This window comes from Macaca thibetana, chromosome 6 (genome assembly GCF_024542745.1).
Source record: "Macaca thibetana thibetana isolate TM-01 chromosome 6, ASM2454274v1, whole genome shotgun sequence".
Classification (NCBI taxonomy): Eukaryota; Metazoa; Chordata; class Mammalia; order Primates; family Cercopithecidae; genus Macaca; species Macaca thibetana.
In genome coordinates, this window is record NC_065583.1 from 107,632,560 (window position 1) to 107,648,865 (window position 16,306).

Genomic DNA, 16,306 nt, shown 5'->3' on the forward strand with positions numbered 1-16,306 from the left:
TGGAAACTCTGTAATGATTCATTCCATTTCCATTTCCCTATTTCCCCTCCCTAGATATAACAACCATTTTGAATTCAGGAATTTTTTTCGCCTTCATTGTTTTGTTTTTCTTTTTTTCCTTTTTTTTCTTCTTTTTGAGACAGGTCTCACTCTGTCACCCAGGTTGGGGGTTCAGTGGTGCCATCTTGGCTCACTGCAACTTCTGCCTCCCAGGTTCAAGCGATCTTCCCACCCCAACCTGCCAAGTATCAGGGCCACATGTGTGTGCCGCCATGCCTCGCTAATTTTTGTATTTTTGGTAGAGATGGGGTTTTACCATGTTGCCCAGGCTGGTCTTGAGCTCCTAAGCTCACGCGTTCTGCCTGCCTTGGCCTCCCAAAGTGCTGGGATTACAGGCGTGAGCCACCACACCCAGTCTCTTGTTTTTCTTTATAGCTTATGCACATATGTAGGCCCTATAATAATATATTGTTTAATTTGCATTTTATAAAAATGAAATCTAACAAGTATTTTGGGGCTTTTTTTTTTGTTCCTTCATGCTTCTAAGGTCTATGTTATTATTCACGCAGATGTATTTGTAGTTAATTCACTTTCATTACTGTACAGTATTCCCTTGTGTAACTATATATAATTTATTTATTCCACTTTTGGGTTATTTCCTGCTGGTATAAATACCCACATATAGGTCTCCTAGTACACAAGAGGAAAATGCGTATTTGACTTTACATGATAATGTCAAATTATTTTCCCAAGTTATACAATTTTCTCTCCTATCATCTTTACGCAGGAATTTCCATGTTACCCATTCTCACCAAAACACGGGATTGCTAGATTTTTAAATTTTTGCCAGTCATGTGAGTATAAACTGGTATCTCATCGTGGTTTTCCTTTATCATATTTTAATCAGTTTTCTTAAGTGTCTTACTTTCAAATCAATGAATATAGGAATCTAAAAGGGGACAACATTTTGATGGACAGATAAAAGTGGTAGAGACAATAAAAAGTTTAAAACTAGAATTTTTGAAGTTTACCTATAAGGTTCTTTGATTTTCTACAGTTTTCTTCTACAATATAGAATCTTACCTTCTTTTCTTTAGATGACTTTGTTGCTTTTCAAATCCATGCCAACCAAAAGAAAGATTCAAGTTGGAAGCACACGAACTCGATGGTGACATGAAGGACCTCTGGGCTTCAGTATGTACTGTCCCTTCGTCATTTTCACTTAGTGGGTACACACTGGGGCTGGTTTCTGTAGGAAGGGTGTGTTTGCTGCTCTGAGGCCCCAGAGTGCAACCTCTGGATTCAGGGCTGGTAGTTGCAGTGATTCCCTCTATACTAATATAGCTGATATCCAAATCGCCAACCTGGAAGTTGAAAGAAAAACATTTCCTGAGTAAAAGCAGGTAAGATTGGCCTAGCTAAGAATTAATAAAATTTTCCCAATTTAAAAAACTTCTGGCCAAGCGTGGTGGGAGGCTGAGGCTGGCAGATCACTTGAGGTCAGGAGTTCAAGACTAGCCTGGCCAACATGGTGAAACCCTGCCTCTACTAAAAATACAAAAATTAGCCAGGGTGTGGTGGTGGGCGCCTGTAATCCCAGCTACTCAGAGATTGAAGCAGGAGAATGGCCTGAATGGGAGGCAGAGGTTGCAATGAGCAGATACTGCACTAGTGCACTCTAGCCTGGGTTACAGAGTGAGATTCCATCTCTAAAAAAAAAAAAAAAAAAAAAAAGACCAAAAAAAAAAAAAAACAAAAAACCTTCTACCTTATTTCCTTATTTATATTTTTTGTTTATTCTTGTTGTATGTAAACAGAATTACTGTATATGTTTTTGTCCACATGGCAGCTATCCTATAATTCACAAAAAGGAAGACCAACTGAGTATTTTATAAAGTTGTTCCTTTATTACAAAACCAGAAGCTGATTATGCCTCTAACATTTTATGAACCACTGACTCAAAATGAGGGGGAAATGTTTTAAATACTTGAGGAAAAAACTAAAGACTATACAGCTTTATTCAAAAAGTAGCTCATAGGAATCTGGGTACCAAGGTAATAGTGGTCACATAAAGCTGAGTCTCACAAAAAGCAACACCAAACAAAAAGAACAAATAAAGTTACATAAAGCGCACGTACGTAGCATCATTAGAAGAAAGAAAATGCCCAAATTTCAAATTACCTGTAAATAATAAAATCAACAGCAAATCCAGCAGGCAAGCCCTCGTGCTCCTGCTGTAAGACTCAGTGGAGGGTAAGGGGAGTCGGGAAAATCTGAACGGCAGAGAAAGGACGGAACTTCTGGAGGTCGTAAGACTTACTTAAAAATCCTCCCCAGAAAGAGAAAGCCCAACCTACATGCATGAAAGAGTCCTAGCTGATCAAAGCACTTGCTCTAAGAAAGGCATACTTTTAAGTACTCATGATTTGAGGTGGCGGTCATCAAAAGACATCATGTCTGGGGTGAGGACAGTAAAAAGGAAGAGAGTAACACCATTTGGAGATAGAGCAGTGAAAGGAAAAAAGAAGCAAAAGGGGAAATGCTAGAATCCTAAATCATCGGGCATCATCATAATTTATTAAAGCAAAAACCGTTAATGAATGCTTAATTAATGGGTGAAAGTCTAATGAGCAACAGGGTATTTACAAGGGCTTAAAATATCTCCTGACATGATACTTAATAATTTTTTAAAAAACAGTAATTTTACTAAAAAAGGAACTTGGCAGATGAAAGATACTAATAAAATTACCAGTAATGGGACAGATTGATGTCCTATGCCTCCTGATACAATGCACTGAGAAGCACCCATCATCACTTCCATAGTATTCCTGCTACACATGCCTAACCTGAATCCTATTATGAGGAAATAACAGATAAACCAAAACTGAAAGACACTCTAGCAAAACACAAGAACAAAAACACCAGTCTGTATTCTTTTAAAATATCAGCATCATAAAACACAAAGACTGAGGAACTGTCCCAGATTAAAGGAGACTACAGAGACACAACAACTATATGTAACACATGTAATGGAATTTTCTTCTGCAACAGAGAGCATTATTGGGACAACTCGCTAAAATTGAATAAGGTCTGGAGATAGCTAATAGTATTGTATCAATGATAACTTTATGATTTTGGTAACTGTACTGTGCTTATGTAAGAAACTATCCATGTTTTTAGGAAAATACACCATGAAAGATTAAGGGGTAAAGGGGCACCATATTTTTCATTTATTCTCAAATGGTTAAGAAATATTTATAGAGATAATTTAACTATTTGCATGCACACATAACTACCCACTCAGGGAATGACAAAGTAGAATGTAGTAAAATATTACCACTTGAAGAATTTGAGTAAAGTGTATATAGGGATTCTCTGTACTGAAATTATGAAACAAATGTTTTTTTCAAAGTAGTTTATATGACAGAAATTTTCAAAGTAACTTTCATCATGTGAATTTTCTCAACAGGAAGGTGATAACCTTGAAAATTAATAGGAAACATTAATATAAGCTAGTAATGTTTTTAGGTTTCCTTGCCAGGTTGAGGAAGATAAAGAAAATTAGATAAGATTATTTTCAGATATTGCCGGAAAGCATTTTAAATATGCAGAATTTGAACTCCTTACATTGTCCTTGCTATTCAAATAGATACAGGGGCAATAAAAAAAAGTACTATGCTAATATAATGGACTTTGTGATTTTGTTGCAGATTTAGTTTTATTTCTCAATTTTCAATTCACAACTTGGCAATCTGCTGTTTCCATTTGTTGAATTAACTTGTTTGAGTTCTCTCTAAATGCATACTTCACTTTTTCTTTTTGGCTTCACATCATTAAAGCAATACTTCTTTCACCCAGAATATTCCAAAATAAAAATTATATCTTGGCCGGGTGTACTGGCTCATGCCTGTAATCTCAGTACTTGGGAGGCCAAGGTGGGCAGATCATTTGAGGCCAAGATTTCAAGACCAGCCTGGCCAACATGGCAAAACTCTCTCTTCTAAAAATACCAAAATTAGCCAGGTGTTGTGGCACACACCTGTAACCCCAGCTACTCTGGAGGCTAAGGCACAAGAATTGCTTGAGCCTGGGGGGTGGAGGTTGCAGTGAGCCAAGATGGCACCACTGCACTCCTGCCTGAATGACAGAGCAAGACTCTGTCTCAAAAACACAAAACGGAAGGAAGGAAGGAAGGAAGGAAGGAAGGAAGGAAGGAAGGAAGGAAGGACGGAAGGACGGACGGACGGAAGGACGGAAGGAAGGAAGGAAGGAAGGAAGGAAGGAAGGAAGGAAGGAAATTATATCCTAACCTTTTATTTACCAAATCTTTGGTTTGATAAATTTTGCATTTTTAATGTATCTAAGAACATATAAAAGCATAATATATATATAGTTTTTCCCACATAATATCGAGTAATTTACAATTTTAGTTACTTGAAGTAAATGGAAATACTATAGTTATAGTACTCACTAAGGCTCAGAACAAAAAAAGATAAGGTCTCAAGAAGTATTTTATTTAAACAGCTGAGAAAATATAGCAACAGAATAAATCTGTTAAAATCAAAACATGACAAAAAATATATGTGCTGAAAACTATAAAACACCAATGAAAGAAATTGAAGCAACACAAATAAATGGAAACAAACTAGAAGAATGTTCACAAACTAGAAGAATTCATATGAAAGATATCCTATATTCATGGATTGGAAGAATTCATGTTGTCAAAATATCTATACTACCCAAAGTGAACTACAGATTCTATGTAATCTCTATCAAAATTACAATGGTAATTTTTCACAGAAATAGAAAAAAATTCCTAAAATTTGTATGGAATCCCAAAAGACCCAGAATAGCTCAAGCAATCTTTAGCAGGAAGAACAAAGTCAGAAGCATCACATTGCCTAGCTTAAAATTATATTACAAAGATATGGTAATCCAAACATTATGGTACTGACATAAAAACAGACACATGAGCACATGAAACAGAATAGAAAGTCCAGAAATAAACCCACACATAAATACAGTCAATTAGTCTTCAACAAATGTGCTAAAAATACACAATGGAGAAAGGATAGATCCTTCAATAAATGATACCAGGAAAACTGGATAGCTACATGCAAAAAAATTAAACTGGATCCCTATCTTACAACATACACAAATATCAACTCAAAATGCAATAAAGGCTTTAACATAAAACATGAGGCCATAAAACTCCAAGGAGAAAGCATAGAGGAAAAACTCCTTGACATTGGTCTTGGCAATCATTTTTTGGATGTGACACTAAAAGCACAAGCAAGAAAAGCAAAATAAATGTGACTACATCAAACCAAAAAATCTCTGCACAGCAAAGGAAACAACAAAATAAAACAGCAACTTATGGAATTGGAGAAGATATTTACAAATCATGCACCTGATATGGAGTTAATACCCAAAATATGTAAGGAACTCACACAACTCAATAGCAAAAAAACAAAACAAACAAACAAAAAAAAAACCCCACAAATAACCAGATTTAAAAATAGATAAAGTACCTGAATAGACATTTTTCCAAAAAATAACACACACAAATGGCCAATAGGTATATGCAAAAGTGCTCAACATCACTAATCATCAGGAAAATGAACAAAACTACAATGAGATATCACCTCACACCTGTTAGAATGGCTAGTACCAAAAGGACAAAAAAAAAAAAAAAAAAAAAAGAAAAAAGCTGGCAAGGATGTGGAGAAAGGGGAATTCTTATACACTGTTGGGAATGTAAATCAGCACAGTCACAGTGGAAAACAGTATGAAAGTTCCTAAAAAAAATTAGAATACAACTACCATATGATCCAGCAATTCCACCTCTGGGTATATATCCAAAGGAAACAGAATCACTATCCCAAAGAGATGTCTGCACTCCCATGTTCACTGCAGCACTATTCACAGTAGCCAAGAGATGGAATCAACCTAAGTGTCCATCAACAGATAAATAAAGAAAATGTGGCACATGTGTGATTTTCTGAAAATATAGGGATAAAAACAGTGTTTTTTCTATTCTCTCACTCAACAGTCAACACAGAACTCTTCTGTGACTAAATGTATGGGGTTTTCCCCTGACACGTAGCAAGGGAGCAATCCGCCACTGAATTTCCTCTAATTCAGTTCAATTCAATTCTGGCACTATCAACCTGCAGATGGAGTCAGGTCCCACAGGGCTCAGTCCCACAAGACTCCCCCACCACTTTCAATGACAAACCACTAGCCCCAGATTGTTTTATCAACCAGCTATAAAATGGGGTTCCCACAGCCCCTCCTCAGGTTCAATCAATTTGCTAGAGCAACTCACAGAACTCAGGGAAACACTTACATTTCCTGGTTTATTATAGTGAATACTACAAAAGATACAGAGAACAGCCAGATGGAAGAGTTGCTTAGGGCAAGGAACTCCAGAAGGGGCACAGAGCTTCCAGGCCCTCTGCAAGTGCACCACCCTCCAGGAACCCCCATGTATTCAGCTATCCAGAATCTCTTGAACCCAGTTCTTTTGGGTTTTTATGAAAGCTTAATTATGCAGGCATGATTGGTTAAATTATTAGTCATTAGTGATCAATTTAACCTTCAGCCCCTCCTCCCTCTATGGATGCCAGTGGGTGGAGCTAAAAATCCCAATCCTGTAATCCTGCCTTGGCCTCTCCTGTGACCAGCCCACATCCTGAAGTTACCTAGGGGCTGCCAGCCACCAGTCATCTCATTAGCATACAAAAGATATCACTTTGGAAATGTGAAGGATAAATACAGTAATTCCTCACTTAAGTATGGAGCTATGTTCTGAGAAACGCATCCTTAGGTTATCTTGTTATTGTGCGACCATCATAGAGTGTACTAACATAAACCTGGTAGTATAGCCTTCTACACACCTAGGCTATATGGTAATAACCTATTTCTCCTAAGCTACAAATCTATACAGCATGTTACTGTACTGAATACTGTAGACAACTGGGACGCAATGGTAAGTACTTGTATATCTAAATATAGAAAAGTAATACAGTAAAAATATGGTATTATAATCTTATGGGATCACTTTTGCATATGCACTCTGCCATTGTGACAGATTCCATACACATGCACACACAAACACACGTGCACACACACACTCACACAGAGGAATATTATTCAACCCTAGAAAAGAAAAAAAAATCCGGCCATTTGTGACAACATGGATGAATCTGGAAGACATTATGCTAAGTAAAATAAGCCAAACACAGGAAAACAAATACTGCAATGATCTGACTTATATGTGGAATGTAAAAAAGTCAAACTCATAAAAACAGTGAGTAGAAGGGTAGTTACTGGGCGTTGGAGGGTGGGGAAAATGGTGAAGTACTGGTAAAATGGGTACAAACTTTCAGTTACACAATGAATAAGTTCTTGAGACCTAATGTACAACATGGTGACTATAGTTAATAATGCACTTTGTACTTGAAATTTGCTGTAGATCTTAAGTATTCTCACTACAAAAATAAATAAGTATATGAGATGATATATGTGCTTAATTAGCTTGATTGTGGTCATTATTTCAAAATATGTACATGTATCAAAACATTACATTGTACAGTTTAAATATATATAATTTCTATTAGTTCATTATACCTTAATAAAGCTGGAAAAGAATAAATAAATACCAGAACACGGCTAGATCACACCAAGTCCAACTACCCTGTGGTATGGTTTGGCTCTGTATCCCCATCCAAATCTCACTTTGAATTATAATAATTCCCATGTGTCAAGGGCGGGACCAGGTGGAGATAACTGAATCACGGGGGTGGTTTTTCCCCATGCTGTTCTCATGACAGTGAGGGAGTTCTCATGAGATTTGATGGTTTTATCAGGGGCTTCCCTCTTCACTCAGCACTCATTTTCTCTCCTGCTGCCCTGTGAAGAGATGCCTTCTGCCATTATGGTAAGTTTCCTGAGGCCTCCTCAGTCATGCAGAAGTATGAGTCAATTAAACCTCTTTTCTTTATAAATCATCCGGTCTCAGGTATTTCATCATAGCAGTGTGGGAAGGGACTAACACACCCTGTATCTTGAAAATGTCCTCAGAACTCCCACTGTGTCCTACACTCCATGCCCCATTCTAGATTTCTATAACTACGACTGACATTCAGTTAGTTTATACCAAAAAAAACCCAGTTATTTACAGCTGAAGTCCATTCTGATTAGTTGGTTTCTCTGTCATTATGACAACCATCCCAATCTGTGGTGCATTTGATGTAACAGTGCTTTGTAACACAAAAGGAAAATGCAGAGATGTGCTACTAAAGGGCTGAAAATGAGCTCTAGATGGAAAAAACAGTTTAGATCACAGAATGTATCTATAAATAGGGTAAAATATATGCATATTAACAACATAAAAGGGTTAAATGTCTTACTGCTCAGTGAGTAGACAGGGTGCATCTTATATGGGGATTAGGTTTTAAAGTCAGTTTATAAGGCAGAAATTGTGTTGTCAAAACTACCCTTGAAAAACCCTTAAATCCTCCATATATTAGTGTGTAGAAATATTCAGGTATATATTTTAATTTTTATAAATACTAAAATTTGAAGATCACTGAGCCAGAGAAAAGAACAAAAGACAAGAAGATGCCAGCACATTCAAACCATCTGCTTCTATGAGATTTAGCTCAAAAGTCTCTATCAGGAAATGAGTGGAAAGTTCAAAAGGATTCCAGCTTTCTTATAATATGATACCATTCTGTATTAGTATGATACCATCCTGTATTAGTATGATACCATTCTGTATTGATATGAAAGCTCTACAGTCTTACTACATGTTAACAGATGTGTTGTAACGATTAACCAAGTAATTTATGTGACAGTTTCCTATGGTGCTGGGACCAAGCACCTGCTCATTCCATTTGCTGGATTTGAATACAAATATTGCATAATCAAGTCATATACATACTGTTTTTTGAAAAGCTATAGAGGAGACATTGGTTGCACAGTTGTCATTTCCTACTTGGGCCCCGAAGAAGAGTTCTCACACTCTTCCCATTTGGCAGTATCTCAAGACCCCTCCCTGACAGTGCCTCTCAGTTGAGTAAGGTGTATTGTGTTCTGAAGTAAGCACCTAAGTTAAATGCTTAAATGCTCATACAATGAGACTCCGCAACAGCAGCCTCTTTTCTGCTCTTAGGCTAAAACCGTCAAAGGAACACAACAACATTGAATCTATTTCTTACAAATCCAGGTTTTGGAGAGAGGTAGAAACCCTCCTGTAATGTCAGTTGGGCCTTACCTGATCGATCACCATACAGTTAGCATAGACTTCATCACCTCCGTTCAGCATGTCCGAAAGCCGGCCTGCAGCAAGCAAAGTAGAGGGTGGCTTGGATTTTTTTAGGACATCGAAGGAGCGATCTAGAGTACAAAAATGAAAACAGGGCAAACAAAGGAGAAGGGGTTTATTTTACAGTCAAGCTTTACCTTCTTAGACCATAAGAAAAAAAGTCAAGTGCATTTTTTTAAGGTGGCTTTTTGCTAGATTTTAAGATCTACGTGCAAGTAATTTTTCATGTATATCCAAACCTCAGCTATCTAGAATTTTCATATAGGATGAAAAGTTCTAGATAGATAAATATTTGCCCACCTCAAGCGTTATTTTCCCCATCATTAGAGGGGGAAAAATCAATTAAATCTTTGTAAAAATCAATTAAATCTTTGCTTTCAATTTCTACTATATTTTAAAACTAAACTTCATTTCCCTTTATTAGCAACTAAATTTCAGGCTGGGCACAGTGTCTCATGCCTGTAATCCCAGCACTTTGGGAAGCCTAGACGGGCAGATCACCTGAGGTTGGGAGTTTGAGACCAGTCTGACCAACATGGGGAAACCCCATCTCTCCTAAAAATGCAAAATTAGCTGGGTGTGGTGGCGCATGCCTGTAATCCCAGCTACTCAGGAGGCTGATGCAGGAGAAGCACTGGAACCTGGGAGGCGGAGGTTGTGGTGAGCTGAGACTGCACCATTGCACTCCAGCCTAGGCAACAAGAGCGAAACTCCATCTCAAAACAAACAAAAACTAAACTACATTTCCCTTTATTGATAACTAAACTTAATTTTCTTTTATTAATAACTTAGAAGTATTAGTGACTGTACTGTGATCCTCAGTTTCCACTGATGTGCTCAGATTCAACGACCCTCTACTAAAGAACCCAAGAGAGTACACAGCCTAGCAGTTCTGGCTCAGTACTGCTTGCTAACATGCAGAATCTCACACGTGGAGAATTTGCCTTCTATTTTGGTTACAGAAATGTTTATGCTTGCTTTCATGTCTCAGCTTTGTTCCAAATAGATGAGGTTGCCTAAAAATTGAGTCCCAGAGAGTTAAGCTGTTACTGTGTTTGTAGAGAATGAAGAGTCAAAGGCAATAAAACACATTCGAGCTAGAATGCCTTGTTTCTTGTGACCTTGGCTAGTTTATTCCCCCTCCAGATATCTTCACAAAGTTTCCTCATCCATAAAAGCAGATTACTATTATGCATTCCTCATAGTGTGGTTATGAGGATTAAGTGCGTTCAGACATGTAAAAACTTGACACATGCCTGGCACAAAGTGCTCAACAAATGTTATTTGTCAGAATTACTATTATAATTATTACAGATAGCAATTTTTAACCATATTCAGTGTGAAGCGCAAGGTTATTAATACTAATCATAGTGTGTTATGGTAATAACAGATTTTCAGTATGTGTAAATGACTTTCAGAGGGCAGAGTCAATGTTATACCTATAGTAAATGTCATCCTCACTTACATCCCAGTAAGTTTTCTTGAATGGGTACATAGTGATAGTACTGCTGTTATTCCATTAGAAATGTCACCTGTCCCACTGCCTGTCTTATCTATGTCATAACATAAAACCTCGTAAGCCCATGGGAGCAAATCAGGAAATAAAAAAAGATTAATAACTGTTGGGCTGATGTACCATGAGCAAAAAAATATCCATTCTTTCTTGGAAAGTAATGAGGACATCACAAAAGTTCCAAAGTTGTATGAATTGTAGTTTAATAAGTCAAATGGCCCTGGCTTCAGATTTTGCTTCTAAATCTATCTCTTCTCCACACAGAACACTGAAGCGTGAGATTCATTAAGCTTCTGAAGGAAACATACAATGTTAAAGAAAAACAGTTTCTTTTTTTTTTTTTTTTGAGATGGAGTTTCGCTCTGTCACCAGGCTGGAGTGCAGTGGCACCATCTAGGCTCACTGAACCTCCAACTCCCTGGTTCAAGCAATTCTCCTGCTTCAGCCTCCCAAGTAGCCTGTATTACAGGCACGCACCACCATACCCAGCTAATTTTTGTTTTTTTAGTAGAGACGGGGTTTCACCATGTTGGCCAGGATGGTCGTGACCTCCTGATCTCATGATCCACCCACCTCAGCCTCCCAAAGTGCTGGGATTGCAGGCATGAGCCACCACGCTCGGTCATATTTTCTTCTTACATACACAATGTATTCTTTATAGCAATGTCTTTTTTTTTTTTTTTTTTTTTTGAGAAGGAGTCTGACTCTGTTGCCCAGGCTGGAATGCAGTGCAGTGGCGTGATCTTGGCTCACTGCAATCTCCACCTCCTGGGTTCACGCCATTCTCCTGCCTCAGCCTCCTGAGTAGCTTGGACTATAGGCGCCTGCCACCACACCCGGCTAATTTTTTGTATTTTTTAGTAGAGACGGGGTTTCACCATGTTAGCAAGGATGGTTTTGATCTCCTGACCTTATGATCCACCCGCCTCGGCCTCCCAAAGTGCTGGCATTACAGGTGTGAGCCACTGCGCCCGGCCAGTCCACATTGTCTTAACTGCAATTCTGAAATCCAGAAAGCTCTAAAAATCAGAATTTTCCCCATAAGTTTGGTTCAAAAACATATTGTGTAGTACAATCTGACCTGAGCCCACATTGGACCATATATATTCTTTATTTGCTCTACTTGGTGTCAATGATGACACATTTTGCTGCAGAAATATTAATAGACTTGATGATAGCATTCCCCCGTTTCTCCTGTGGGAGTCATATCATACCAGTATGAACACCAGGCCAAAAAGATCTGAAAATTCTGAATTCCAAAACAAATCTGGTCCCAAGAATTTCAAAGAAGAGATTGTGGGTCTCTACAAAATCAGCCATCTGAGATATCAGAACACTTCCCAAGCTTTTATCATTCTTCTACCAAACTCACAAATTTGCCATATTTATATATCACCTATACTATTTCCTGGATATATTCACCTATATTCTTTTGTACTCATCTTTAAATGGACTCACCTTTTTTCTTTAAATGAAATTAATTTAAGAAATACCTTTAATATTAAGAAAAATCTTATCCCCACTGTACATAGAAAGCCAGTATTATTCCTGTCAAAAGCAGAAGGGAGGACCGGGTATGGTGGCTCACGCCTATAATCCCAGCACTTTGGGAGGCTGAGGCAGGCAGATCAGGAGAATGGCTTGAACCCAGAGATGGAGGTTGCAGAGAGCCGAAATGGCACCACTGCACTCCAGCCTTGGTGAAAGAGTGAGATTCCATCTCAAAAAAAAAAAAAAAGAAAAAAAAAAAGTAGAAGGGAATTAAATGTACTGAAATAATGCAAACAAAACAATGAAATTAGAGTCTGACTAAATATTTGCCTATCAAAACTGAAAGTCTGAGAGGCCTGCTCTCTCTTTGTTGTAAAGGGAGATTCTGAAGGATTCAAGAAATGTTAAAGATGCAAGAGTACCACACTGAGACTTTCTCCTTCAATCAACAGAATTATCAAAAGAAAATATCTGCATGACTATTCCTAGAGGAATTCACCCTACACTTTCAAAAAGTGGCCTACACCGGGTGCGGTGGTTCACACACCTATAATTCCCAGCACTTTGTGAGACTGAGGCAGGTGAATCACTTGAGCCCAGGAGTTCAAGACCAGCCTGGGCAACATGACTAAACCCTGTCTCCACTAACAATACAAAAATCAGGTGGGTGTGGTGGCACACACCTGTAGTCCCAGCTACTTGGGAAGCTGAAATGAGAGGATTGCTTGAGCCTGGGAGGCGGAGGCTGCAGTGAGCTGTGATAGCGCCACTACACTCCAGCCTGGATGACAGAATAAGTAAGACCCTGTTCTCAAAGGAGAAAAAGAACGGAAGGAAAGGAAGGAAGGAGAGAAAGAGAGAGAGAAAGAGAAAGAGAGAGAGAGGGAAGGAAGGAAGGAAGGAAAGGGAGGGAAGGAAAGAAGGGAAGGAAGGAAGGAGAGAAAGAAAGAAAGAGAAAGAAAGAAAGAAAAGAAAGAAAGAAAGAAAGAAAGAAAGAAAGAAAGAAAGAAAGAAAGAAAGAAAGAAAGAAAGAAAGAAAGAAAGAAAGAAAGAAAGAAAGAGAAAGAAAGAAAGAAAAAGAAAGAGAAGGTGGCTTAGCCCATGTCATCATCCTGTCACTCGAGTAATGGCTCCACTGAGACAGTAAGTCTTGTGAAGGACATGGGTGTGCAAGAGTATAATCCAGCATAATCTCCTCTCTACTTCTGCCACCTAGAACCTGACATGTAAATTTAGTCACTTGCTGCAATCATTAATAACACTAGCATAAACATCCTTTTGAGTATTTTTCTGAGGCATACATAGCCTCTACCTGTCAAAAGATGTCTCAAGACAATAGGATCTAGAAGAGAACACAGACTCACAAACCAGAAAATGACGCAGACTAACAGGACCACCAATCCTTTAACTTCAACACTAAACACTGCAAATAACGGGCTTAAAACCAGCAGAAGACTGATCATGAAAGGAAAATAAGCCTTAAAGAACACTTTCAAGTAAGCATCAGCTACTTATATTAAAATGGCTAATTGCTCCACCATGTGTCAGCCTATTCAAAGTAAAAGCTATAATAGTTTCATTTTTTTTTAAGTGTTACAGCTCTTTTCAAATTTGTCTAGCACGCTTTTTGGGTTAGGCCAGAAAGTCCCCAAAAATAGTTTCTTTTTCTTAAAGGTATCTTTTCAATATTTTCAAGAAATATGATTTTATCACTTCCATATGTAACTACTCCAGTAACAAATTAAGTGAAAAAGTTATTGATCCCCAAAAATGGACTTTTTCAATGAGCATGTAGAAATAATTTGCAGTAAGAACCAGCTACTTGTTTTAAATTAATGCTGTTTTATAGGAAGTTTTTCTTAGCTAAAAATTAACTTTATAATTTTGTTGATAACATTAATTTTTAATATTTAGTAAGCATATATTTCAAAGACAATACAAAAGTAGCCAAAGCTCAACTCCCATTTTTTTTTTTTTTTTTTTTTTGAGACAGAGTCTCGCTCTGTCGCCGGGGCTGGAGCGCAGTGGCCGGATATCAGCTCACTGCAAGCTCCGCCTCCCGGGTTTACGCCATTCTCCTGCCTCAGCCTCCTGTGTAGCTGGGACTACAGGCGCCCGCCACCTCGCCCGGCTAGTTTTTTGTATTTTTTTAGTAGAGACGGGGTTTCACCGTGTTCGCCAGGATGGTCTCGATCTCCTGACCTCGTGATCTGCCCGTCTCGGCCTCCCAAAGTGCTGGGATTACAGGCTTGAGCCACCGCGCCCGGCTCAACTCCCATTTTTAAATGGCTGCAGATTTTAAATTAGTGAAAAGCACTAGTGTGTTGCAGTGGTTAAAAGCATGAGCCCTGGACTGCCTGGGTTCAAGTCTCTACTCCATTATCTATTAGCTGTGTGACCTGGGGCAAGTTACCTAAGCTCTCTGTGCTTCCATTTCCTGATCTGTAAAATAAGGCAATAATATATCCATCTCATAGAATTATTGTGAAAATTAAATGAGTTAATATTTTCAGTGATTAGAGCAGACTCTGACATAGTAAGCACCCTATAAATGCTTTATTAGTTATGCTTCCTAAATATTTAAAAAGTAAATGAGGTGGCATAAGTTTAGTTCTGATTCTTTTTAAAAATAATTTCAACCTCTGCTATAACGTTACACATTCAAAAACAACCCAAGGCCACTGGCATGCACAAAACATTCCATTTGCTTCACGAAGAGCATTTAAAATGTTGTAACTTTTATTTCAGACTTAGTTGGTGTTAAGAAATTTTGAAAAATCTATCCTGGACATGGTTAACTGAAAAACATAAATTGTGAAGAGAAAGAAAAGCTGTCAAACTGCCCACAGGATTTACCTCCAAGGACTGAAGGATGAGCTCTCATGAAATGGGAGGGATTATAACTGCAGGATAAAGTCAGACAATCAGAGACAGCATTTCTCAAGAACAAAGGCAGGATTTCAGAAACTAAGATGTCCTAACATGATGAAGTGGACTTGGGCCAGTTTCTCACTGCAAAGTGCCTGGAGGATAAACAGCAACTCCAAGGGGATCCCCAGCTTTCCACTCTCCTATTCTCACTGCTTTGTAATGTGATCTAGGTGACTCCATAAGGGGTCTGTGAAGTCAAAATTTTCATAAGCCTGTCCTTGCTATACTGAATCCTCTAATCAGGTGACACGGGTGACAATAGAAAGTAAATAGATTCCACTCATAGAAAGAAGAGGAATTGGAACTAGTAAGGGGGAGAGGAAGAGGCAGCTGCAGATGCCTCCCTTCACTCTGACATTTACAACTACTTCCAATCTAGCAGGAAACAGTTAATGGCACGGCCCAGCCTAGGGTCTCTTCAAACCTGATTTCCAACAAAATCCACCTCTCCCTTAAGAAGCTAAGAGCCTCGTAGCTAAAGCAAAATGTGGCCTACTTGACTGCTTATGTAAATGACCCACGCCCAGACATAAACAAACCCAGCTAAGGCAGTTTTCCGCAAACCTGCTGCCGACCTGATTTGGCCCACTCTGGATGCCAGAGTGCAAAAGTCAGGTGAGGGCCTCTCAGTCCAGATATCTCTTAACTGTGGCTGAGTAGATTGGTTTCATTTATTCATTGTATTTTACTTTAACTCTAGACCTTTATGAACAGCAGAAACATTCACTGAGAATAACCACCATAAACTGGGGGAGACTTACTTTAGAGTTCAATTCCCAACACTCTCCTGAAACAGTGCCCATTATGGTCACCAAAGACCTTCAAATGACAGACCCTATAGTCAGTTCTCAGTCCTTCTGTGACTTACAGTAGTATTTAATACAGTTGATCACTTCCTGTCCTTATCCTCCAGGACACCAGGCTCTCCAGGTCCTCCCACCTTGCTGGCCTTTTCTTCTCAGGCCCCATGGCAGGTTCCTCCTCACCTTCTGGATGTTGGCAGGTTGTACTACTTTAGGGTCAGTCCTCAAACTCCACTC

General features: G+C 38.6%; 1 protein-coding gene and 1 non-coding gene across 6 annotated transcripts in view; one reads left to right on the forward strand and one right to left on the reverse strand.

Moving 5' to 3' along the window:
* ARHGEF28 (Rho guanine nucleotide exchange factor 28) overlaps positions 1–16,306 on the reverse strand; it is a 313,178-nt gene that overhangs the window by 95,503 nt on the left and 201,369 nt on the right. For all 5 annotated transcript variants that reach the window (XM_050793496.1, XM_050793501.1, XM_050793498.1 and 2 more), the window contains 2 exons: positions 9,281–9,402; positions 1,084–1,364 (listed from right to left, as the gene is read on the reverse strand). In XM_050793496.1, the coding sequence (XP_050649453.1) occupies positions 1,084–1,364; positions 9,281–9,402 (403 nt within the window). The remainder of the gene's footprint in view (positions 1–1,083; positions 1,365–9,280; positions 9,403–16,306) is intronic.
* Positions 13,924–13,985, forward strand: LOC126957751 (U7 small nuclear RNA). The gene has a single exon (XR_007726921.1). It is a non-coding gene; the product is annotated as a U7 small nuclear RNA (small nuclear RNA).